At 39.7% G+C, this 27,210-nt stretch overlaps 1 protein-coding gene across 5 annotated transcripts in view; it reads right to left on the bottom strand.

The window, feature by feature from the left end:
• ADAMTSL3 (ADAMTS like 3) overlaps positions 1 to 27,210 on the bottom strand; it is a 392,562-nt gene that overhangs the window by 125,652 nt on the left and 239,700 nt on the right. For all 5 annotated transcript variants that reach the window (XR_006273566.1, XM_043489726.1, XM_043489723.1 and 2 more), the window contains exons 10-15: positions 19,051 to 19,162; positions 15,299 to 15,437; positions 13,670 to 13,720; positions 12,423 to 12,627; positions 8,696 to 8,843; positions 6,173 to 6,257 (exon numbers count right to left, since the gene is read on the bottom strand). Coding sequence is in view for 4 of the 5 variants with exons in the window: in XM_043489726.1 (XP_043345661.1) it covers positions 6,173 to 6,257; positions 8,696 to 8,843; positions 12,423 to 12,627; positions 13,670 to 13,720; positions 15,299 to 15,437; positions 19,051 to 19,162 (740 nt within the window). In the remaining variant the exon portion in view is untranslated. The remainder of the gene's footprint in view (positions 1 to 6,172; positions 6,258 to 8,695; positions 8,844 to 12,422; positions 12,628 to 13,669; positions 13,721 to 15,298; positions 15,438 to 19,050; positions 19,163 to 27,210) is intronic.

Genomic DNA, 27,210 nt, shown 5'->3' with positions numbered 1-27,210 from the left:
GAGAGGCAGCCGTTCAGGCCCAGGAACAGGTGCTGGGGAGGAAGAAGGGGTCCTACAGGAGGAGAGGGCGGGTCAGCTTTGCTCAGTGAATGTGAACAGGAAGAGCCACCACCAAAGTCAGGTGGGGCTGACAGCACATGCAGGCTTGAGGATGAACATGGGGCTGGACCCTGCTGCAGCTTACACGATATGGCTTTTCCAGTTGGGTAAAACTTAAGAAAGACCCTGGCTTCCTTGGTGGCTCAGTCGGTAAAGAACCTGCCTGCCAATGCAGGAGACATGAGTTCAATCCCTGGGTCAGGAAGATCCCCTGGAGAAGGGAATGGCTACCCATTCAGTATTCTTGCCTCGGAAATCCCATGGACAGAGGAGCCTGGCAGTCAACAGTCCACAGGGTCACAAATAGTCGGATATGACTGAGCAACTAAAACCACCACCACCAAGAGGGACCCTAGAGATTATCTGATCCGATAGTTCCCAAATTTGGATGCACCACCCCCCTCGCCAGTCACCCAGAGTTTTTGCTAAAACATGCTGCTGACAAATCCATAGAGCTAGAAGTAGAACAGAGATGATCACAGGCTGCAGGGGAAGGGACAGGGGATGGGGAGTCAGTGATTCCTGGGTACAGAATTTGTGGTGGGGATGATGAAAACTCCTGGCGATGAATGGTAGTGAGAGTTGCACAACAATGTCAATGTACTTAACACCAGTGAACTGAACACTTAAAAAAGGTTAAGATGCTCCATTTTATGTTATGTCTATTTTACCACAATTTTAAAAAGAACTGGCAGAGCCAAAAGAAAAAAAAAATGCTCTCAGAATGCCTGACTTGGCGAGGTCCAGAAATCTGCATTTTAAATAGCATCACAGGTGCTTCTAAAAGAAGCAATCTGAGGACCACACTTTAAAAAGTGCTATTGTGGGGATTTCCCTGGTGGTCCAGTGGTTAAGACTCCAAGCTTCCAATACAGAGGGCACAGGTTCCATCCCTGGTCAGAGAACCAAGATCCCACATGCCATGTGGCATGGCCAAAAAAATTTTTTACAGTGGTATTCTGATGATCAAAAACAGATCTTTCTCTTTTAAAGATACACACTTAAATATTTATGAATGAAGTGACATGCTGTCTGGGTATGCTTCAAAAATGCCCCACTGAGGGTGGAGGCAGTGGTACAGATGAAACAAGAGTGGCTCTGAGTTGATAGCTGTTGCAGTTGAGAGACAGACTCATGGGTGGGGTTGTCATACTGTTCTCTCGTCTTTCATACAGGCTTAATATTTTCTATAACAACCAAAAAAAAGCTTTTTTCAAAATCCAGGTGGGTGCCATTCCCAACAGAAAGGAGAACACAGTTAAACTGAAGGAGGCAGCTCGTTACAGGCAAGGAACAGCCAACGGCAGCGAGTGCTGGAGCACCCCATTCCCGTCTAAGTTGGGGGTTGGGGTGAGGTCAGAGATGAGGCTGGGAGCCAGGAAGGGTGATACCTACCCCACTATGACTCATTGGCTGGTCAACAAGCATAAGTCTTCGGGAAATGGGGAAACATTGGGATATGATGAACATTGTAAGAAAAGATTAGACTTCTGCCTTAGTCAGACCGGGTGGATCTGAGGAAATCAAAAGTGAAAGTGAAAGTCTCTCAGTCATGTCTGACTCTTGGCGACCCCATGGACTGTATAGGCAAGGAATTCTCCAGGCAGGAATACTGGAGTGGGTAGCCATTCCCTTCTCCAGGGAATTTTCCCAACCCAGCAATTGAACCCAGGTCTCCCACATTGCAGGCAGATTCTTTACCAGCTGAGATCAAGTGGGTAGCAAATTAGACAGTTGTTGTAGGTGTCCTGGTAAGTGACTTCAAGACCTGAACAAAGGTGATAGGAGGGATGGAGAGAAGGAGCGCTGCAATGGAGATTTTAGTAGCTATGACTTCACAACTCTAGTTAATTATAGACAGGGGAAACACGAGCAAGAGGCAAGAATGACTGCAAGCTTCCAGTCTAGGGAACTGACAGCAAAGCCTTTAACCAAGAGAGAACACACAGAAGGATTAGCAATGGTGATCTAATTGTGTTTTTTTTTATTAATTTTTATTGGAGTATAGTTGCTTTACAATGTTGTGTTAGTGTCCACTGTATAGCAAAATGAATGAGCCACACATGGAATATCGCTGTGCTGTGTTTAGTCGCTCAGTCATGTCTGACTCTTGGTGAACCCATAGACTGTAGCCCAATAGGCTCCTCTGTCCATGAGGATTCTCCAGGCAAGAATACTGGAGTGGGTTGCCACTGCTTTTTCCAGGGGATCTTCCCAACCCAGGGATTGAACCCAGGTCTCCTGCATTGTAGGTGGATTCTTTACCATCTGAGCCACCAGGGAAGCCCCATGGAATATTACTCAACCATAAAAAGGAACAATATTGGATCATCTGTAGAGGCATGGGGAATGTGGACCTAGAGAATGTCATAAAGAGTGAAGTCAGAAAGAGAAAAATAAATATCATCTATTAACACATACATGTGGAAGCTAGAAAATGGTATAGGTGATCTTATTTACAAAGCAGAAATACAGACACAGACGTAGACAACAAATACTAGATAACATCTAACTGTGTTCTGAGAAGAGACCCTGGCAGGATGTATCATTCAAGACTGAGAACTTCCTGACCATCCTTGTGTGACAGCTACAGACTCCCCTGCAGGTGTCCAAGTTCCTTTTCTTCTCTAGATTTCATCCCTTACAAAACCATAGGAGATCAGAGCTGGGAGAAGGTTCCAGTAGCATTTAGCCTAACACCCTCCTTGTATAACTGAGAAGTCTAGAGATGGTAACTGTCTAAAATCCTGATGACCTTTTTAATATGTCTAAAGTTGCCCTAACTTCAAATGAAAAACAACAAGAAAAATCAAATAACCCTTCCTTTTCATCAACTTGACTACCCGTCTTCCTTCTTGAATAGTCAAGTACCCATTGTCCCATTTCCTTGTAATTCAGAATTCATTCCCTAAAGATCTGCAGCGTTTTACTTCTCTATACTTTGAACACCACTGTTCTAAAATTAACTGAGTTTGCTCTGCCAGGAACTGTCTGATGTGGGCCCTGGTTATCAGCAAGATGAAAAGACAGCCTTCAGAATGGGAGAAAATAATAGCAAATGAAGCAACGGACAAAGAATTAATCTCAAAAATATACAAGCAACTCCTGAAGCTCAATTCCAGAAAAATAAATGACCCAATCAAAAAGTGGGCCAAAGAACTAAACAGACATTTCTCCAAAGAAGACAAACAGATGGCTAACAAACACATGAAAAGATGCTCAACATCACTCATTATCAGAGAAATGCAAATCAAAACCACAATGAGGTACCATTTCATGCCAGTCAGAATGGCTGTTATACAAAAGTCTACAAGCAATAAATGCTGGAGAGGGTATGGAGAAAAGAGAATCCTCTTGCCTGTTGGTGGTAAAGCAGACTAGTACAGCCACTATGGAGAACAGTGTGGAGAGTCCTTAAAAAACTGGAAATGGAACTGCCATATGACCCAGAATCCCACTCCTGGGCACACACACTGAGGAAACCAGAATTGAAAGAGACACATGTACCCCAATGTTCATCGCAGCACTGTTTATAATAGCCAGGACATGGAAGCAACCTAGATGTCCATCAGCAGATGAATGGATAAGAAAGCTGTGGTACATATACACCATGGAATATTACTCAGCCATTAAAAAGAATACATTTGAATCAGTTCTAATGAGGTGGATGAAACTGGAACCTATTATACAGAGTGAAGTAAGCCAGAAAGAAAAGCACCAATACAGTATCCTAACACATATATGGAATTTAGAAAGATGGTAATGATAACCCTGTATGCGAGACAGCAAAAGAGACACAGATGTATAGAACAGTCTTTTGGACTCTATGGGAGAGGGAGAGGGTGGGATGATATGGGAGAATGGCATTGAAACATGTAAATTATCATATGTGAAATGAATCTCCAGTCCAGGTTCGATGCATGAGACAGGGTGCTTGGGGCTGGTGCACTGGGATAACCCAGAGGGATGGGGTGGGGAGGGAGGTGGGAGGGGGGTTCAGGATGAGGAACACATGTACACCCATGGCGGATTCAAGTCAATGTATGGAAAAACCAATACAATATTGTAAAGTAAAATAAATAAATTAATTAATTAAAAAAATAAAATTAAATTAACTGAGGAAGACTTTGTCAGACAAAACAGCTTCTCCTCAGTCCCCAAAGCTGTTCCTTGGTTTCCTGTGAAGTCTGAATACTATCTGCTGCACCTATCCTTTAAGGCTTTGCTCCCTTGCTCTTTCTAACAGTGAGCCTTCCTTGGATCTATTCCTTCCTCCATTTACAACTCCTACTCTTTCATGATTCACTTTTTCTTTTTTTGAACACATGATCCACTTTTTAAAAAATATTAATGATTTGGCTGCACTGGCTCTTTGTTGCAGCATGGGGGATCTTCAATCTTCGTCTTCAATCTTACTTGTGGCATGTAGGATCTTTTTAGTGTCAGCATGCAAACTCTCAGTTGTGGTATGTGGGATCTAGTTTCCCGACCAGGAATCAAACCTGGGCCACCTGCACTGGGAGCTTGGAGTCTTAGTCACTGGACCACCAGGGCAGTTCCCAAGATCGACTTTTGACTCCACTTTTCCCCCTAACCTCCACACTTCCACCATGAGCCAAACACTCCTCTCTTCAGTCAGTTATTCTCGGGTCATTCACCTCACGGTGTTCACAATGTCTTCTGGGTTCACATCCAGATGTTCTGCACATGTCATAAATGTGATGTGCCAGTTTTCTTGGCCCCCTTGGTCACTGGAAGCAAGGTGCCTTCTCAAAGAAAAGGAATCCATGTGCCCATGGGGCTCACTGCTGGGTTGCACCACAGTGAAAACGGACATTGACAGAAGAGAGCCTGTTCTGAGAGGAGCAAAGGGATTGGTAAGGGATCTAAAAACAATACACAAAAACCACTGAAAAGGCTAAGAATGATGGGAAAGATAGTGCTCTAGGGATTCAGTTTTCTGCAAATTTGTGAAAACTTGTCACGTGGGACGAGGCATAGATGTGTTTTTTTCTGTTTCGGAAAGCAGAAATTGGAAGGAGGTTATATTTTGGCTCAAAAGGAAAAAAAGTACTGCAAATAACTCAGGTTGCTCAATCCAAGAAAGAGCTCTCAATGCAGTGAACTGTGCCCTTGCTGAAGGTGTTGAAGAGAGAGACTGGCCACCCAGCCTCTGAGATCCGCTTTGCTCTGACATCCTGTGAATTGTTCTCCCTGTGACAGCCTGTCAGCACTGCAGGCTTCACATATCTGATGTGGAATCAGCTGTCCTGTCCAATTCCTCAAGTCTATCACTGATGCTGTTTTGTTTCTAGATTCCTGGGTGAGATTCAATGTCTCAGATTCCTTGCTCTCTTTAGGCCCCCATACCTTCACCTCCAGAATGTTTCTTGACATGCTGTTGATACTATATCTCCATGGATACCATGACAGCCCAAACTTGCCAAATCCCGTGTGGACAGAAGTCATTGGATTTTTTATCTCTCTAGAGTTTAAGCCTGGCCTTCTCATTTTATAAGTAAGGAAAATGAGACACAGAAAAATGAAAGACTTGTCAAAGGTCACATGGTTACAAGTGGTGTTCTAGGCTCCAAGACTCCTGGTGCCATGTTCTTCCATGCCCCATACTACAGCAGCTCTGGGAGTTCTCCTGATAATCACTCAGGCCATCATGTTACATCTCTGTAACTTAACTAGTTTGATAAACATTTGCCATGTCTTATCCATGGAATGATCGGTTTATTTGGTTAACACTGTGATGGTCTTTGGTCAAATCATACGTGTTAATCTAGATCTAGATATTACCCCCAATCTGGTAACTGTAACAGACTACTGAGTCTGCTTTGAGTTAAAAGGCACTGTTCTTTTCTGTGCTTCTCGTAGATGCTGCCAAAGTAAGACTGCTGAATTGTGCAATAGAGGAGACTTCTAGCCAGTTCAGGCTCTCTAGAGTCTGCAAATCCAGGTCATTTGGATTTGAAACATATCATTGTACTCCAGTGAGTACAAAAATGACATATATCATGTTAACTGGCTAGGCCTTGAACACTCCCATAAAAGGTCCTGGACTCACGTTGGTTCTTCTGTTGCTATTCTGGTCTCTTCTAGTTCTTGAGCTTGTTTCAGCCAAGGTAATTTAGCTTCCACTGGACTTTTTTCTAAGGAAAAAGGAACATAAACAACAAGCTTAATTATTGTTAATCATTCAAGAGTTGGACATGTGATTCTTATTTACTGGAGATTTCATCAAATTTTTTTTCAAATGAACAGTGCATGAAGTGGCTTCTGGACGAAACCAAAAATTTCTGTCATGTATTTTTTTAATTAACACATTATCAGAATGCAACCAAACAATCCCATGACACAGTTGAATACATTCTCCAAGTTAGCATAAAAACACCTTTTATAAATCAGTACCAATCTCTGTTGTTTGCATATTAAAGCTCTGATTTCAACCAGATCAGTTTGCTTTCTTTTGCTACACATTTTTTGCCCACTGAGTGAAGAAATTAATAGAGACAAGCAAATAACATAGAAGGCTTAGAAAATTGCGAGGAGAAAAGTCTGTATTATGGTTTACTCAAACTTTAAAATGTTGCAGTTGTTAAGAGGGATGATTACCAATTACAGTTGGCCTTCAGGAGCAAGCTGGTGCCCTTCTCTGTCCTTTGAAGCTTCCTAAGATGTGAAGAAACCATCTAATTATGAAGTGAGAGGGAAATAATTTTGGACTGCTTTGGAGAAATCACAGATGCCAAGAAAGTGGCTATAAAAGTACCACTGACTGCAGAAAAGGAGAAAAGACTTCCCTGAAGAAGTTATATAATCAGTATTTGTACCTTGCATGGAAACCAGAGATTTTTCCAGAAGACAGACATCATGAAAGAAATGAAGAATTAGTTGCTTATGAGGCTATTTGTATGAAGAATGCACCAAGAAATCATGAAGAAGAATCTTACCATCCTCTCTAATGGGCCAATAAGGACGATTCCTTGGCATTGACACTTGGGAGTAATACTTTTTCCATTTCCAAAAGGAAATACTTGTCACAAGGATTGGTAATACCTTACTAAAGTGCGTGTATGGAAAGACTCCTGTCTAGAGGGGAACACATACATACCTAAGAGGTGGTGCCAAGGTTTGCTCACCCATGGATGCTACCCACGTCTGCTAATTCATATGGAACAAATGGAACCACACAGAAATTTCTGAGTGCATCTATAAACCTAGACTGGAGATTAATTTATAAATCTAGACTTTCAGTCTAGAAAGTTTTCTTTGTTCATGGTAGACAATAGGACGTACGATGAAGAGGACATTGTTCCTTCCACTCTGGTGGAAGGCAGGTAGGAATTTTCCTATTCCTCTCTCTCTTCACCCTCCTCCTCCTTTTCTTCAAAGCAGGCACTGAATCACTAATTTTATGTCCACTTCTTTCTGGAATTATTTCTCATCTGATCTCCAGTAGCATATTGGGTACCTCCTGACCTGGGGAGTTCATCTTTCAGTGTCCTATCTTTTGGCCTTTTCATACTGTTCATGGGGTTCTCAAGGCAAGAATACTGAAGTGGTTTGCCATTCGCTTCTCCAGTGGACCACGCTTTGTCAGAACTCTCCACCATGACCCATCGGTCTTGGGTGGCCCTACACGGCATGGCTCATAGTTTCATTGAGTTAGACAAGGCTGTGGTCCATGTGTTATGTCCACTAAGAAATGTTAATATAAGCCTACACAGACAGGAGCCACTGTACCTATACAGTAATCTCCTACATGTGACCCTTCAAGATGTGAACTTCCAAAGATGTGAAATGTGCATCTGGTTTAGCAAGGAACCAGAACCCGTGCCATAAACATCAGGCATGAGTGACCCTGCGGCCTGTCTTCCGCATCCAACTGCCAACAGTCCTTCAGCTCCACCATCTCCCACCCCCTCCTTCCTCCAGTCAGTAACTCTTCTTGCCTGTTCAATCGATGCCAGCCCATGTTCTGCACTACTGTACTTCTTAAGGTACTTACTGGAAGATTAAAAGTGTTTTCTTCATGCCAGTACCATACTGTCTTGATGACAGGATGGCATGGGGAAGGAGGTGGGAGGGGGGTTCAGGATGGGGAACACATGTACACCCGTGGCAGATTCATGTCAATGTATGGCAAAATCAATACAATATTGTAAAGTAATTAGCCTCCAATTAGAAAAAAAGTGTTTCCTTTATTATTTGTTTTTTTTTTAATGTATTGTTTGTGTGAAAAGCATGATAAACCTATTACAGCACACTACTATATAACTAATGGTGTTAGTTGGGTACCTAGGCTAACTTTGTTGGACTTACAAACAAATTGGATTTATGAACCAGCTCTCAGAATGGAACTTGTTTGTATGTAGGGGACTTATTGCACTGAATCAACAAGATCTAAGTTTCTCTTCAAGATCAATTAATGACACAGGTTTAACTTCTTTATCTAGGTGGACAGGTCAATCTGTCAGTGAACAGTTTTTGTAAGAAAGTTAGTATGTTTAAATGCAAATGCTGCAGTATTAGTAAGAGAGCTGTAAAGCACCACCTGATTTCACTTTAAAATGCACCATAAATTTACCTTTTGGTTTATAACAGGGGATGGGAATGATACATTCTTCTTTGATGTGCAACTTCAGTTGTGGGTTACAGCCACCAACATGCTGTCCACGGTGGTTGATGCACAGCACAACTCGATAACGTAACCCTCGGCCACAAGTCACTGTGCACTTCAGAGATACAAAGAGAAGTCAATGAAATTCTTCTACATGAATATTAAACACAAAAGATCATCAGATAAATATTACATAAGAAAGGGGATGGAGGCTAATTTCCCATGATTCTTATGCTTCAGGGTAATCTTCCCTTGCAAGATTACTTCCAATTCTCACTTTGAAAAGTATTTCAGGTGAGGTCACAGCACAAGAAATATTGAAATGCCCTAAAATCTTTCTATACAAATATGAAAGAATAGGTTTTTCTCAAACTTGATTAAAAATTCACACATCATCCAAAACAATCTGTGAAGACAAAAGAAACCTTTTCAAACAATTGATTAAAAAGATATCAAATTTTGCTGAACCATGCTACAGGATTACCTTTCTATTCTGTGTATAGAAACTTATCTTGCAAAAATATCATATGAAAAGGCCCTCTAAGAGTATTCAGCCAAAAATGTAGGAAAAAATACTATAGGTGTAATAAGGCAGTTAAAATGAATGAAAACATTATGTTATTTTCTCTAAATTTTGTGAATTTTGTGTTGTCAGCATTTCTTTTCTTGAATAATTTATTTATGATTTAGAAGGTACTGTTGCCTATGAATGGAATTTTTTCAAGTCATGAATATCCAGGATATCTTTGCAGTTTATGTACATTATGTTGGTAAGTATATATGTATGTATGCATTTTTTTTTTAAATCAAGACTAGTTTTTAGGACTACTTAAGGTTTACAGAAAAATTGAGCAGTGATTATAGTGCAATAAAAATAAAGTAAAATAATTTTAAAAAAGAAAAACTGACCAGTTAGTATAAGAGTTCCCATATGCCCCCTCTTCCTTACACACAGTATCCCCCAATATTAATATCTTGCATTAGTGTGGTACCTTTGTCACAACTGATAAACCAATACTGATATATTATTCTTAACTCAAGTCCAGAGTCACATTAGGGTTGTCAACTTTAAAATACTTGTAATTTCTTACAATTTCATTATTCTAAATATTTATTTAGATATTCAATATTTGTGTTTTGTATTCTTTTTTCTTAAAAAGTCACCTCCTTGGTAGGGGAGGGATAGAATGGAAGTTTGAGATTAGCATATGTAAACTGTTGCATATAGAATGGATAAACAACAAGGTCCTACTGTATAGCACAGGGAACTATATTCAATGTCCTGTGATAAATCATACTGGAAAAGAATATGAGAAAAGAATGTATAAATATGTATAACTTGATCACTTTGTTGTGCAGCAGAAATGAACACAACACTGTAAATCAACTATACTTGAACAAAATAAAAATTTTGAAAAGTCACCTCCATATTATTCAAACTTCAGGTCCCACCAATCCTGGATCCACCCCTGGAAGAAGTCAAGAAGCCTTGGGCACATGCCACAGAACAGACAGGGTTCTGCAGATGTGATCTCACTAAGGGGTTCTGATACACTGGCAGGTCAACCACTTCATTCCTATTTAACAGATGAGCCAATCAACAACCCGCCAACTAAGGACCTTCCTCAAAGTCAAGTAGTTCCTAAGAGGCCAAGTGGAATTCCATCCCAGAGCCTCCTGCTGTCAAAATAATGACTTCACCACTGCTTCATAAAGCTTGAAGATTCTTTCCTAAGTCCATAGATATTTCTTAAAATGTCAGAGGAGAGTTTCAGAGGATATGGAGGCCTTTTGCAGCATAGACCCATCTTCAAGAAATTCTTAAAAAGATGGGAATACCAGACCACCTTACCTGCCTCCTAAGAAACCTGTATGTAGGTCAAAAAGCAACAGTTATAACCAGACATGGAACAATGGACTGGTTCAAAATTGGGAAAGGAGTACGTCAAGGTTGTATATTGTCACCCTGCTTCCTTAACTTTTATGCAGAGTACATAATTTCAAATGCTGGGGCTGGATGAATCACAAGCTGGAATCAAGATTGCCAGGAGAAATATCAACAATGGCAGACACCCAGATGATACCACCTTAATGATATAAAGTGAGGAGGAACTAAAAAGCCTCTTGACAAGGATGAAAAAGGAGAGTGAAGAAGTTGGCTTGAAACTCAACATTCAAAAAACTAAGATCATGGCATCCAGTCCCATCACTTCGTGGCAAATAGAAGGGAAAAAGTGGGAGTAGTGAGGAATTTTATTTTCTTGGGCTCCAAAATCACCAAGGATGGTGACTGCAGCCATGAAATTAAAAGATGCTTGCTCCTTGGAAGGAAAGCTTTAACAAATCTAGATGTTGTATTAGAAAGCAGAAACACTACTTTGCTGACAAAGGTCCATCTAATCAAAGCTATGGTTTTTCTAGTAGTCATGGATGGATGTGAGAGTTAGGCTGAGCACCAAAGAACTGATGCTTTTGAACAGTGGTGCTAGAGAAGACTCTTGAGAGTCCCCTGGACAACAAGGATATCAAGCCAAGTCAATCCTAAAGGAAATCAACCCTGAATATTCATTGGAAGGACTTATGTTGAAGCTGAAGCTCTTGGCCACCTGAGTAAAAGAACTGATTCATTGGAAAAGACCCTGATGCTGGGAAAGACTGAAGGCAAGAGAAGGGGACAATAGAGGATGAAACAGTTAGATAGCATCACCAACTTAGTGGACTTGAGTCTGAGTAAACACCGGGAGATAGTGAAGGACAGGGGAGCCTGGGATGCCACAGTGCACAGGGCCCCAAAGAGTCAGACACGACTTAGTGACCGAACAACGACATATCAGTGGCTTCCAAATAGGCTGCCTGCCTCTGGGTTTTCCCAGCATCAGTCTATCTTACCTCATTTACTTAAAATATAACACATTTACTCTCTTCAACAAAAAGAGTGAAGCTTCATAGTAACCACCAGATCAAGAATACACTTCTAGGGACTCCCTTGGTGGTCCAGTGGCTAGAACTCAGCCTTACCAATGCAGGAGGCCTAATTTCAATCCCTGGTCAGGGAATAAGATCCCATATGCCACAACTAAAGATTCCTCATGACACAACTAAAAAGAGCCCGCATGCCACAGGAAAGATCAAAGATCCCACATGCCTCAAGTAAGATCTGGTGTAGCCAAATAAAATAAATAAATATTTTAAAAAAGAACACACTTCCAGTGTCAGTTTTAGCATCTCTGTCTTAATCTTCCAATTCTTAATAACATGAATTCTCTCTTTTATCCAGATGAATTAGGGCCTTTTCAACCTCCAGTCATTCTGTGTCATTTCTGCTTTACTCCACCATCCTGGCTTAGCCATACCCCACAGTGATGCCTTCTCTAGGCTCCTGCATGGTTTAAGTCTGCGAATCTGAAACATGGGTTCAGCAATATAAGGGCAACAAAGACTTTCCAAATAACTCTGTTTCAATCCCTGTTCCTTTCAGATATACCATGGTTCTCAATCATTCTTACCTGCTCTGATGCCTCCAACATTCTGCCTCACATCATCCTTCAACTGTCTTCTCAGCTCTTCAGGAGTAGGAACCATGTTCACATACAACTTCTGCATCCGCCATGTTGCCCAGTACAGTATTGGCCACAGAGCAAATAATCATTAAAGTCTGAGACTGAATTAAAAGTGGCATATTCTCAAATCTTACCTGAGACCACTCCATGGCGATCCACTTGGGACAGTCGAACAGATTGCAGGTTTGCATCACCTTGGGCTTGGGCGCGTACATGCACTTCCATTCTTCCACCTGAAGTATCGCTCCGTGCATGGACTCCTCCACACACACAAAGGTCCGCCTCTGAATCCCGCCTCCACAGGACACTGAACATGCAGTCCAAGGGTTATGTTCCCAGCTCAAAAGCAAACAAGTGAAAACACATTATTCATTTGTTGCTTGCTTCAAGTTTGCAAAGTTGATTGCAACAAGTACAGTCATAAGACTTTAATCTCAACTACTACACACACTGTGCTGTCTTGACTCCTTGGTCCTGAAGGTTATTGTCAGATGGGAGTAACACACCTGCCCCAGTATATTATAACAACAGGGCCATTGTGTGAAAGCATCTTCAATCTGACTCTAAAGTATAAAAACATCAATGGACAGTATTACTAGGGAATCATACAAAGTCAGTCAGAAAGAACCATCCTAACATGTCTAGGTATAAAAGGGAATGCAAATATCTAATCAACTGGAATGTGTTAGCTCCCTCTGTAACGTGCTGTGCTTAATCACTCAGTCATGTCTGACTCTTTACGACCCCATGGACTGTAGCCTGTCAGGCTCCTCTGTTCATGGGGATTCTCCAGGCAAGAATACTGGAGTGGGTTGCCATACCCTCCTCCAGGGGACCTTCCCAACCCAGGGATCAAACTCAGGTCTCCCACATTGCAGGCAGATTCTTTACTGACTTAGCCACCAGGGAAGTTCCCCTCTGTAATACCTAGGTATAAATGCATGCTTGACATCTCCAGTGACAGAAAATATTACGTTTGAGGCAGCCTATGCCATGTAATTCTTAGAAAAATCTTATGTAATTGAAGTCTTTGTTCCCTTAGCTCTCTGTAAAGGGTCTAGTCTCATACATTTAAGACTACTGCTACAGATACTATGGGCTTCCCCAGTGGCTCAGACAGTAAAGAGTCTGCATGCAGTGCGGGAGACCCAGGTTCCATCCCTGGGTCGGGAAGATCCCCTGGAGAAGGAAATAGCAACACACTCCAGTATTCTTGCCTGGAAAATCCCATGGACTGAGGAGACTGATAGGCTACAGTCGATGGGGTCGCAAAGAGTTGGACACGATGGAGCGACTTCACTTTCACCTTTCACAGATACTAAAGCTCCTTGCAAACTGCCTAGAGCATATTACAGAAAGGAAAAGGAAACATGTAACTCACCGAGGGAGAGGCTGGAAGTGGTCGTAGGGCATGATCTCTTTAAATCCATCACTAGAAATGAAGTCATGAGAATATAATTACTACTCAATACATTTACTCATTTGACTAGTACAGATGTCATATGACAAAAGACAGAGCTCTTTCAAATTATATTGACACTTAATATGCCAACTGTTCTGAACCATTTCCCCCCAAATTTCCTTTCCACTTGCACACTTTTGCTACCATCTCCTTAATTTTTAGGGACATCTTTGATAAACAACTTACCTAATTCTATATGAAAATGAAGAAAATGAAGCTAGCAGTATATACTCATTAAAGTAGTATATGTTCATCATCTCTTAATTTCGATAAATCTATTTATTCCCTTTTATCCTCTTAAATTGTGATAAAATAAATTCATGATATTAACATACTGTCTTATTAGCAGGATCTTTAGAAAACCACTTTGTTTAACAGAATCTGTCTTTTGAAAAGGCCTCCATTCGTGATTGTGTCCACCTGGGATTACAGGAAATGCACAGCTTCGAGATAGGAAATGAAATCCACTGAGAACGCTTCTCTTTCCACTTGCACACTGCCTCAGCCAGCTGGCAGAGAGCTGGGGGATTCTGGGACTTGATAGTGTGCTGTTATTTTAGGATCCTGTAGCAAAGCCAAGAAACTTCCCCAATCCAACTTCCCCAATCCAGAAGTTGGATTGCCAACTTCTGGCAATCCAAGTCACCAGGTACTAAATTATGCAGCAGGATGGTTTATGCATAGCTTTTCTGCTCTGGCAGTCAGACTCTCCACTTCCTGCACTATGCATTATTTATGCTGAGTTTAAGGTGAACACTTCAAAAGTCGAAATGTGGTCATCGGTAATCCCGTTTAAAAAGCTAAAATGGTGAATTATCAATATTCACAGCTGGTAGGTGGACTAGATGTACTTGAATGAAGAGACCTTTAATGCTGTATACACAAGACATGGTCAGAGAGGTTCATGATGAAAAGTGAAAGGTCACAGCACATGGACACAGAGCCCACAAGCGCGAACCAGATGCGTGAGCAGATGAGCCTAATGCCTCCTGACCAGGTTAGAAATGGGTTCGCAGGTACCTGCCACCAGGGTACATTCAAGGTCATGCAATGGAACTGTGTTGCTTGATAAGGATGGATCAGTCACAGCCGCCGTTGATTTCTTTTTTTAAATGTTTAATTGGAGAATAATTGCTTTACAAAATTGTGATGGTTTCTGCCATCCATCAACATGAATGAGCCTGTGTCATATAGGCTCCCTGTGTCATACGGCAAATTCCCACCAGCTGTCTGTTTTACATGTGGTAATGTATGTTTTCATGTCACTCTCTCAACTCATCCCACCCTCTCCTTTCCTCATTGCGTCTACAAGTCTGTTCTCTATGTCTGTGTCCCCATTGTTGCCTGGCAAATAGGCTCATCAGTACCATCCTAGATTTCATATATATGTGTCAATATATGATATCTGTCTTTCTCCTTCTGACTTACTTCAGTCTGTGTAACAGGCTCCAGGTTCATACACCTCATTAGAACAAACTCAACTGCATTACTTTTAATAGCAGAGTGATATTCCATTGTATACATGTACCAAAGTGCAGTGATACAGACCTTGATGGACAAGGATCCATGCTGCATTCCTTCAGTTTGGGTTTTGGTTTCACATTTTCAGGGTAGTAATGGCAATAATGGTCAGGAACCACTCTCTTCAAGCGGATATCCACACATTCAGCAGAATTGAGCTGATACCCTAAAGCGGCAGAAGAGAAGTGTCTGAGTATTGCATCCATTTGGGATTTCCTTGGCAATGTTATCGCTTGCCACACATTTTTTTCTTTCTTCTTTAAGAAACTCAACTCAGTGGTTCTCAACCCTGGTTGTATAACAAACAGAACCATGTGGGAGCCTTTAACACATACCAGCACCCAGGTCCCCTTCTGGTCCAATGAAATCAGAAGCATTATAGTCAAGAAATCAGCATTCCCACAGGTTAAAGTGGGAGGAGTGGGTCCTATCTGTTCCCATGGCCACATTGCAACTGAAGAAATATGGCCGTTCCTTTATTCCCAGGCCACCTAGAAGGTAGAAGCAGCAGATGCCCACTGCTTAATCAGAAGAGGGTGTAAGGCGCTTTAGCAAAAGCACTAATAGAGAGCTAGCAATTGGACTGAGTGCTGCTTCCAGTTTCCCAAACTCCTTTAGGTTTATAGCTACTGTGGGGGAGCGAGTAAGATCATGAGTGTCAAAGCTTTGTTAACAATGTAAACCTATAAACAAAGGCTGGGTGATATGGTACAGCAGCAGCAGCAAAGTTATGACCAACCTAGACAGCATATTAAAAAGCAAAGACATTACTTTGCCAACAAAAGTCTGTCTAGTCAAAGCTATTGTTTTTCCAGTAGTCATGTATGGATGTGAGAGTTGGACTATAAAGAAAGCTAAGCACCAAAGAATTGATGCTTTTGAACTGTGGTGTTGGAGAAGACCCTTGAGAGTCAGAAAGGAGACAGAAAGGACATCCAACCAGTCAATCCTAAAGGAAATAAGTCCTGAATACTCATTGGAAGGACTGATGCTGAAGCTGAAACTCCAATATTTTGGCCACCTGATGCAAAGAACTGACTCATTTGAAAAGACCCTAATGCTGGGAAAGATTGAAGGCGGGAGGAGAGGGGGACGACAGAGGATGAGATGGTTGGATGGCATCACTGACTCAATGGACATGAGTCTGAGTAAACTCTGGGAGTTGGTGATGGACAGGGAGGCCTGGCGTGCTGCAGTCCATGGAATTACAAACAAAGAGCCGGACATGACTGAGTGATTGAACTGAAGTGAACCGAACTGAGCAGGAAAAAAAAAAAAAAGACTTTTTAAAAAAGACTCTCAGGTTCCTCTAAGATGACTGAAATGTTTGACCAAGATTGAGAATGACTACTTGTGTTATAACTTGCATTATAACTTAGCACTTACTTTTTAAGATTTCTGTTTTGATATGGACCATTTTATTTTTAAAGTCTTTATTGAATTTGCTACAGTACTGTTTCTGTTTTATGTTTTGGTTTTTTTCTTTTTCTTTTTGGTCACAAGGCATGTGGGATCTTAGTTCCCCAACCAGGGATCAAACCTGCAACTCCTGTATTGGAAGGCAAAGTCCTAACCACTGGACCACCAGGGAAGTCCCTGTTTTTAGCACTTGTGATTAGAATGTTATAATAGACTCCTTTGAAAATTTTTGGAGCTCATGCACAGAAGGTGATTCAGTGTTATATCTCTTTACTGTTGTCATGGCACTATGCAAGGCTCTTGTTTCCTTATATTTCCCCTTCTTCCATTACAATCCCCCAGAGACATCTATTTATTGTTAATGTGTTAAATATACATCCATCTTTTGTAATGTTGTTTCATGTGTATCTGCTTTGACTAAATAAATAATACTGTGTCTTAAATCGTCTTCTGTTTTCTACTTTTCTCACTCAATGTTACATTTCTGAGAAGTACCCTTGTACTGAGCTATTGTTTCGCTCTTCTGTATAATAAATATTCCATTGCTAGTACACTTTACTCATTTCCTGCCCTGGGGTACCTAGGTTACCTCTGATAACAATGAACTTTCTAACTGGGGAAATAGCATTTTCTATACAGGGGAACAAAACCCTCCTATCTACATCTCCCCCTGCCTCATAAGCCTTCAAAGAAGAAGGAATGAAGACTTATTCCTGATTCTATTCAATCAGCTTGTACAGTCTCTGAGGAAAGTGAACATTCCATATGGATGAGGGCTATAAATTCAAAAAAACAACTCACAAAATGATGCTTCTATTTCCTGAAAGATCTGATTCCAAGCTTCCTGTCACTATATAAGTGTCATGTTAAGTTTTTTAAAAAGGTAATTTTTCAAAACCAGAATGAGCTCTTCAGAAGAAAAAAAAGTCCAAAATTAAGTTCTCAGCCTTAATCAACTGGTATAAAGTTCCAAAAATACACTTAAAGGCCCAATGTCTGAGAGCAATCTGATTTTATAAAACACTAGACAGCTTCCTACAAGTTGTGGCTTAAATGTAAGCTGAGTGTAGAAGGACAGACTGGTATGCATTATAAAAAGCAAGGTCAAAAACCACAGGAACGAAAATCCAAATGGAGTCGATAAAATATGACTTGGGCACCAATATCTGCCAGAAAGTCTGCAGCATCAGACAGCAATGCCAGTCCGGGTACTTTCCCTGAACTAACCCCACGTGTCCCACACAGATGACTGCAGACAAGACCGGGGAAGTCCACCCAAGTACTTGGAGACCAGCATACTAGTCTTCCTCATTATCCCAAACTCTGAAATGCATTTACATAAATCATATAGATTCGATTACTAACATAATTAGATTTTGGTAATGCTTTCCTTGTGGGTTTTATGTGTGTGTATTTTCCCCAAAATAATAACAGAATGAAATTATAGCTCCTCGAGTCAAAGAAAAATTTCTTTGTTCTAAATGGAAACATATTTCTAAAAGGAGACAAAGAGCATACAGGTGTTTATAATTTGGGGAGAGAGACAATTAATTTTCCTCCTTAATCTTGTCACAGTACACAGATAACTAAAAGAGAAAGAAATAAGACAGACTGCTTTCCTACATTAAGAACAAATGTACTGAAATTCTGCTGGTGTACAGAAAATGGCAGGATGTTGGGGGAACCTCTGAAAGGAGCCTAACATGTTCCTTCTGTCCTCACAGGCAACGCCATCTTTGGTGACAGACTCACAGCCAGGCAATTCCTTTGAAGGTTGGAATCCCGACCAGCAGGGCTGATTGTGGCTTTCCTTGGGCATCCAGATATGAGAAAACCTATTCTCCCAAGAACTGAGCCAAGTGAACTAAGCTGAGTCCCACTGTACATGTCCCTCCCAGAATGGAAAGCGTCTCTTTTAACTTCAGTGTCCAAATGAAAACCCATATTTAACTGTGTGTGAAAGCTAGAAAATAAATTAAAACTAAAGAGACATTTGTTGTTTTTCTCATGGATAATTAGAATCAAAAAGAATTCTTCAGGATTAGAATTTTAAAAGACATAGAATTTGAAAGCCTCCCTATCTCTTTGCTCTTATTTTGGGGTCCATGAGAGACATGCAAACATGTTTCCAGTTCTTTGCTCAAAGGAAAGGGTGTTCTCTAAATCCAGTTTTCACCTGTTTTCAAGAATAAGGCAGATGCATGTTCATTAACCCCACTGTGCCCCAGGCCGTGGAGTAAGATGCTGCGTGGTTACACGTCTCTAATTAGCACACTAACTTTAAAGTCAGCTTCAAAAACACAAACATGTCATTTTTAACTCTGAGCTCTAAATATTTAGGAACGAAGTCTGTGCCTCACCTCCTCCACACGTCACAGTGCAGGGAAAGAAGTCAGTTTGTCTCCACTGATGGCTGATCGGCTGGTAGAAGAAGAACTGGACCACGCTGTCCTTAGTCACAGTGTACCTGGTCTGGACAGAAAGAACTGTGATAACATGTCTGCATGCAATGAAATAGCACCTTCCACATCTTTCAACATGAGGTGAATACAAGTCACCTAGGGAGACAAACGCGTCTATCACAACACACTCTCGTACATGAAGATTCCCAGAATGTTAAGATGTGATAGCATTTCAATTAAATTTGTCATAAACGGGATTCCAGAAGATCTTCAACCATTCTCCCTGGAGTCATTTTTCCAGGTAATGCCATGCTTGTGAATGAGTTCACAAAAATGTAGGTGGACTTTAAAAAAAAAAACTTTATTGGCAAATAGTTGCTTTACAATGCTGTTAGTTTCTACTGTACAGTAAAGTGAATCAGCCATTTGTATACATACATCCCCTGTTTTGGATTTCTTTCCCATTTAGGTCATCACAGAGCATTGAGTAGAGTTCCCTGTGCTGTATAGTAAGTTCCTATTAGTTATCTATTTTATACATAGTAGTGTATATATTGAAGAAGGAAATGGCAACCCACTCCAGTGTTCTTGCCTGGAGAATCCCAGGGACAGGGGAGCCGGTGGGCTGCCGTCTATGGGGTCGCACAGAGTCGGACACGACTGAATCGACTTAGCAGCAGCAGCAGTAGTGTATATATGTCAATCCCAGTCTTCCAATTTATCCCACCCCTTCTTCCCTGCTTGGTATCTATAAGTTTGTTCTCTACGTCCTTGTATTCCTTCTTTACAAATAAATTCATCTGTATCAATTTTTTCAGAGTTTTTAGTTTGCTTAACATTTTTTTCTTCCTGATACCTATGATTTTAATTTCTATGAGAACAGGAACTGAGATGTAATCTGGGTTTGCTTACAACATGGCACATAATTAGGAATCTTACATTTTTAATAACAACATCCCTAAGCATCTTTTAGCAGATCCTTCTGAAAGTACAATTACAGAAACTCAAAATGTACACAAATCCACAGTGTTTGCATATGAGCCTTGCTGCACCTAGTTAACAGAGAGAAGGTGCACCGCTGAGCGTGAGAGGGCAGTTACGGACAGAGATAAGTTTACTTTCAGGTTATTTTATTTCAGCAAGTCCTCTCCCTTCTTTCTTTTCTTCTCTACTGATTGAACAAATGAGTGAATTGAGGAAAAGTCCCAGAATGTAACACAAAGAGAAAAATAGAGGGAAAACAAAGATTAAGCTTATGGGGAACAGCAGTATTCCTAGCAGAAATGCCAGTATTACATGGAGTTAAAGAGAAAGAAAAGAGGGACTTCCCTGGTGATCTAATGGTTAAGACTCTGTGCTTCCACTGCAAGGGGTGCAGGTTTGATCCCAGGTCAGGGAGCTAAGATCCCATGAGCTGTGCAATGTGGGAAAGACAGAAGTACTCAGTCTAAAAATATTCATAAAGTTCTGAGCAGACATCATAAAAAAATGCAACATCATGGACAAAGAGAAATTCTAAAAGTTATCAGAAAAAAGATGATTCCCCACAAAGGAGTGAGAATCAGAATGGCATCAGATTTCTCATAGGCAATAATGGATACAAGAAAACGAACATCTTTAAGATGATGAGGGACAATAGTTTTTAATATAGAATTCTACAACCAAATTATTCACTATCAATCAATGATCACTTGTCAACTTACAATCTAAGATCAAATTAACAATCAGTAATCAGTGAAAAAATATTTTTCTCAGAGACAAAATGACAGAAACATGACCATTCAAAGACTAGAAAAATAAACTACTTAAGGGTATACTGAAAAAGAACTAATATAAATGCACGAGAAAGTAACGAGATGCAAGAAGCAGTAATGATGAAATGATCAGTAAAGCTTATTAGTAAATATAAATAAGAATTGACTGAAAAAGAAAAGTTTGATGTACTAACTTATAAAACAATTAAAAAATTGTAAAATTATCAAATGAAAAACTCCAGACAGGAGATGCGTATGGAAGAAGGGAGAGTTACAGGGATGGGATGAGGTTACAGAGGCAGAAAGCACTTCTAAGGAGTCTAAGAAGTTTAGAGTTTTTTAGATTCACGAAGCACCATGAAGCTTAAGCAGAAGAAAGTTACTAATTACATCATAGTCAAATTGATGAAAAAACAGGAGAAAATGGTTGAAAACAGACAAATAAGACACGTTACCCTCTAAGGGACATAAATAAGTCTGACAGCTGACATCTCAACAGAATAAATGGAAGCCAGAAGACAGTGGAGAGATATCTTCAAGAAAGAGTTTCACAATGACAAAGAGGTCAAGTCACTACAAGAGCTAATGATTCTAAAAGTTAGTGTACCTAACCACCAAGCTTCAAAATATGTAATTCACAAGTTGACAAGAATAGAAAAAATATAGACACCTCCACAGTCATAGTGATAGTTTTATCAGGTCTCTTGTGGTAACAGAATAAGGAGACAAAATTCAGTAAGGCTATAATTTTGAATAAAACCATTAATAAGCATGACCTAATTGATATATGTAGAACACTGTGCCCAACAACAGAAGACTACACATCATATTCTTCCAAAATTTGCCACAAATTGTTTTCACAAATTTCAAAACATTGAAATGATATAATGTTCTCTGAATACAGTAGAATTAAGGTATAAAATGATGTGATTTCTTGAAAATTCTGACATACTTGGACACTACACTTGGAAATATACTGTAAGTCAAATAATATATCACTATGAAAATTATAATACAATTTAACTGAATGATGAAGGAAAAGATTTCATATTAAGCATTGTGGAATGAAATTTAAGGCATGCTTTGAGAGAAATTTATGGAGTTAAAATTGTATGTAACGGAAAAATTGGATGAAAAATCACTGATCTAACCATCCATTTCAAAAAGTTAAAAAAAGAAAAGCATATTGAATCCAGAGAAAGAACAGAGATGGTAATAATAAAGATAAGAGCAGACGTTAATGATATGAGAATAAAATTATGTATTAGTGGCTTATAAAGCCAAACAGTGTTTCTCTGAAAAGTTTAATAAAATTGATAGCCCTCCAACATGAATGATTAAAGGAAAAAAAAAAAGCAAGTAGAGACAAATAATCAATGTTAGGAATGAGACTCACCACAGATTCATAATGGAAGAAATAAGACAATACTGTAAAAAAAAAAACCTATGTCAATAACTTTCAAAAAGCTAGTTGAAATAGACAGGTTCCTTGAAACAAAACTGCCACATCAGGAAATCAAACATCTGACTAATTAGATAACAGCAATCTCACATAAACTGTTACAGAATAGAGGAAGTATTTCTCAATGTATTTTATAAAGCTAGCATAAAATTAACACCAAGATCTGACAAAGACATTACAAGGAAAAAACTCACCTCTCCTGGACATAAATACCAAAACATAATCATAAATAAAAATAATTTAAAATCATAACTAGTAATATATAAAAGGGTAACCCTTTTTGTTAATAATAAAATAACAAATACTTGTAGGTAAATACTGACAGTAAATTCTAATAAAAAATAATGACCAATAAAGTTTATTACAGGAAGGTAAGATCAGTTTAACATCCCCAAATCAATGTAGTTCACTGTATTAAAAGGAAAGAAAGGAAAAAACATAATCAGTACTTCTATTGAACATTGTACTACACGTCCTAAGTCATGCAAGAAAGCTCCAGTACTTGACACCTGATGGGAAGAGCCAACTCACTGGAAAAGAACCTGATGCTGGGAAAGACTGCGGGCATGAGGAAAAGAGGGTGGTAGAGGATGAGATGGTTAGATAGCATCACTGACTGAGTGAACATGAATCTCAGCAAACTCCAAGAAATAGGGAAGGACAGGGAAGCCTGGAATGCTGCATGTAGTCGTGGGGTCTCAAAGAGTAGGACATGACTTAGTGAGTGAACAATAACAACAATGTAATAAAATTTCTTTAAAGTATAAAACAATTGGAAAAGAAGAAACCAAACTCGTTATTTGTGGGTGTCATAATTGTGCATGTACATAATCCAAAAGAATTCACAAACTATTAGTATAAACATGTGAATGCAGTGAGAATATAATGTCAGTATATGGAAACCAATTAGATTTTCATTCTCCAGCCGAAAACAAATAGAAAAAATTTTAAAACATTTACAATAACATCAAAATAATAATCAAATATTTGGAAATTAATAAAAGATATGCAAAACATACACACTGAAAATTATAACCATAATTGAGAAGACTTTCAAAAGAACTAAATAAAGGGATGAATATACCATATTTATGGACTGTAAGACAATATTGGAAGGTGAATTTTCTCCAAACTGACCTACAGATTCAAAGCAACTCAAATCAAAATCAGCAGAATAAAAATTTAGGAGCATATTTCAAAGTTGACATGGAAAGGGAAGGAGGCAAGAATATTAAAGATAATCTTCAAGAACAAAGCTGAAGAAATTACACTGTCAGATATTGACTTTTCTAATGTTAGAGTAATTAAGTCACAATGGTATTGCTGCATATAGACAAATAGGTCAGAAGAGAGTGTAAAAATAGAGCCACACATATATACTTTGGAATTTAAGATAGATGGCAAAAGGATTGTCTTTTCCACCTAATGGTTTTGGCTCAACTGGATAGTCATGGGGGAAAAGATACTGATTCTACTTCATGCATAAGTATCAATTCTAGTTGGATTGTAGCTCTCAGTGTAAAAGGTAAAATAGTAATGTTTCTAGACAAAAATATACAAGAATATTTTTATGATCCAGAATAAAGCAAAGATTTCTAGCCAGGATACAAATATCTTACACATAAAGTTTAAAATTAACAACCTATAGCACAACAAAATTAAGAACTTCTGTATGGGGACTGGTAGCCGTAAATACATTTAATGGAGAACAAAAGTTGAAAATGAATTAATAATTTAACTCTAGAAATTAAAAATACAATACCAAGATAAAACCCATGTAAAGAGAAAAGAAACAAAAACTAAAATTTACATGAATAGAATTCTTTATAAACTCTGAGAGTTAACAAGACTAAAATCTAGTTCTTAGATACCTCAGAGACTAGCCTTTGGATGGTTTGAACAAACAAAAATTAGGCAAGGAACCAGAGAACACGTTTAGGAATGAAAGAGACATAGGTACAGGTGAGTTTTTTGTTGTTGCTGTTTTGTTTTGTTTTAGTGATAAAGGAAGGCTATGATTACATTTCAAAAGTTAAATTTAAAAAATTAGATGAATTGGACACTTTTTGAGAAAATAATAAATTGAAAATGTTTCTACCTTTGTGATTCATGGCACATGCTTAAAATGAGATGGAATTCTGACTGAGAGGAATGAGGTAGGTAAATTTTATTTTCTGTTAGACACTGAACTATATCCCCCACAAAGTTATGTTGAAGTTCAAACTCACAGAACCTCAGAAATGCTCTTATTTGGAAATGGGGTTTTTGCAGGTCTAGTCAAGCTAAGATGAGGTCATCAGGATGGGCCTGACCCAGTGTGACCAGTGTTCTTCTGTTACCAACCAGGGTTCTTGGCCTCCTTGATCAACAGAAATTGATCTGAGGCCAGATAATAAATTCCGGCGAGACTTCATTGCAGCTCCTTCTGCAGCGCTGGGAGAGAAAACAAACAAGATTCCCCTGCTCCCCAAGGGGACGAGAAGCAATCCTGAAGTGGGGTGAGGACAGGGGTGTGTCCAGGGGGTCAGACTGCAGGGTGACGTAGGTGGTCTGCCCACCCCTCAGGTAGTGACGTGTGCAGGGGGCATGCTCAGTACTCTGCCTTTGTTCCCGACACCCAGTTTTGCTCCTGACACCCAGTTTTGCTCCAGGCTCTTCAAAAGTGGCAGTTGGGCTTTTCGGTCTCTTTCAATCTTTTGTCCAGAATCTGCCCCAACTGTGCATGCACACAGTTATTTTTAGCCCCATATAACTTATTTGTATTTTGTCACATGAGAGGTGTGTCTAGGTGCAACCATTGCAGTGAAAGGTTCCAGGTCCCAGCCTGTCTCACTTATATAAAGTGAGACATTTGGGCACAGATGTGGACATGCACAGAGAGAAAGTGGTGTGAAGAAAAGGTAGAAAAGCCGAGGATTCAAGAAGCGAGGAGAGAGGCATGAACAAATTCTCTTTCATATCCTTTTCAAGAAACCAGTCCTGCCCACATCTTCGTTTTGGACTACTAGCCTCCAAAACTGTGAGATCAATAAACATCTATTGTTTAAGCCACCCAGTTTACTGTGCTTTGTTACCGTAGGTTCAGGAAGTGAACGCATGCACTGACTCTGAAAACTGTTCTGCTGTGTTTTGAAACACCTGTGGACATGGGGATTTAGCCACCGTCTGCACCATACTGCAAGGCTAAAATCTTCTCTTTCAGGGAGAGGAAAACAGATAGTTTCAAATCCTCTCATCCCTGGGTAAGTTAGATGTGCTGCCATAACTCCCCAGAAAGAAAAGAGAGACCTTGTAGGTAGAAAACATACACAGTATCCAGAGCTGTGGTTGGAGGAAACCAGAGACAGAGGCTTGCCCAGCTGAAAACCAACATGAATGTACTTAGCGCCACTGAGCTGTACAGTGAAACATGGTGAAATAAAAACACTTTTCATTTTACCACAATAAAAAACATTAAAAAAAAGAAGAAATTAGAAAATATTTTTCTACAGAAATACAAAATATCCAAATAGAGAAAGAAGATAGACAACTAACATAAAAAGGAACATTTCAGACTACGAGGAAAACTTTTTTTTTCCCTTGAAGAGGGACATACTTTTTAGAGGGGAAAAGCCACCAGCAATCTTTATTAAAATAGTTAACCATGGAAACAGATACCTTTCTCAAAGCCACTTATGTTTATTTTACTAGATTATTCTCATACACATATAGTGAAAGCAGATATTCACAAACATCTACTTAGATACTCAGTAAATTCTTACTGAAAGGATAGCGCCTCAGGGTCCAACCAACAAAGCACACGGCATCAACTACAGGTTCGAGACTCTCTACTGCTACATGGTGGCCACATACACATATTGCAGAAGCAAAATAATATCTCAGGGGCTCACATGCAAAATACTGTGACTCAGTAGCAGAGTGACAAGAGTCATCTAGATCTAGTCATCTAGAAATAGATCATTCAGGAAAAGAAGGATGCTTAGTGAGAAATCCACTAGGAAGAAGAAAAAGTGCACTTTTTTTCAAAAAAGGTCCAAACATGAAAATACAGCTTCTGAAAAAGTAGAAAAAAAGAAATTCCATTTCATTGGTGCAGTGAGTTGCCAGATTTCAGAATCGGCACAAGAGCCACAAAAGAATCCAGCATCCCATGGATGCCTTCATATTTTACTCATCACGTCAGAATATAGTTGTTTTCAACCTTCCATTTATTAAAAGTCCATGATGCTGTTGCTGTTGCTCAGTTGCTAAGGTGCGTCCAACACTTTGCAACCCCATGGAAGCAGCGCAACAGGCTTCTTTGTCCTTCAGTATCTCCTGGAGACAGCGGAGACGTCCATGAAATGAGGTCTAATCTAGGAACTGTATGCAAAGGTGCCTTTGTACTTCAGTGCACCCAGGACTGAGCGAAATTATTAACAGCACTCTGTGGGGTAGAGCTGATGGAGGTGATGGAATTCTAGCTGAGTTCTTTCAAATCCAAAAAGATGATGCAGTGAAAGTGCTGCACTCAATATGCCAGCAAATTTGGAAAACTCAGCAGTGGCCACAGGACTGGAAAAGGTCAGTTTTCATTCCAATCCCAAAGAAAGGCAATGCCAAAGAATGTTCAAACTACCACACAACTGCACTCATCTCACATGCTAGAAAGTAATGCTCAAAATTCTCCAAGCCAGGCTTCAACAGTACATGAACCAAGAACTTCCAGATGTTCAAGCTGGATTAGAAAAGGCAGAGGAATCAGAGATCAAATTGCCAACATCCACTGGATCATAGAAAAAAAGCAACAGAGTTCCAGAAAACATCTGCTTTATTGACTACGCCAAAGCCTTTGACCGTGTGGATCACAACGAACTGTGGAAAATTCTTAAAGAGATGGGAATACCAGACCACCTTACCTGC

Source organism: Cervus canadensis, chromosome 17, assembly GCF_019320065.1.
Source record: "Cervus canadensis isolate Bull #8, Minnesota chromosome 17, ASM1932006v1, whole genome shotgun sequence".
In the NCBI taxonomy this organism is placed as follows: domain Eukaryota; kingdom Metazoa; phylum Chordata; class Mammalia; order Artiodactyla; family Cervidae; genus Cervus; species Cervus canadensis.
Note: the sequence above shows the minus strand (reverse complement) of the source record. Positions and strands in the feature narration are given on the sequence as shown.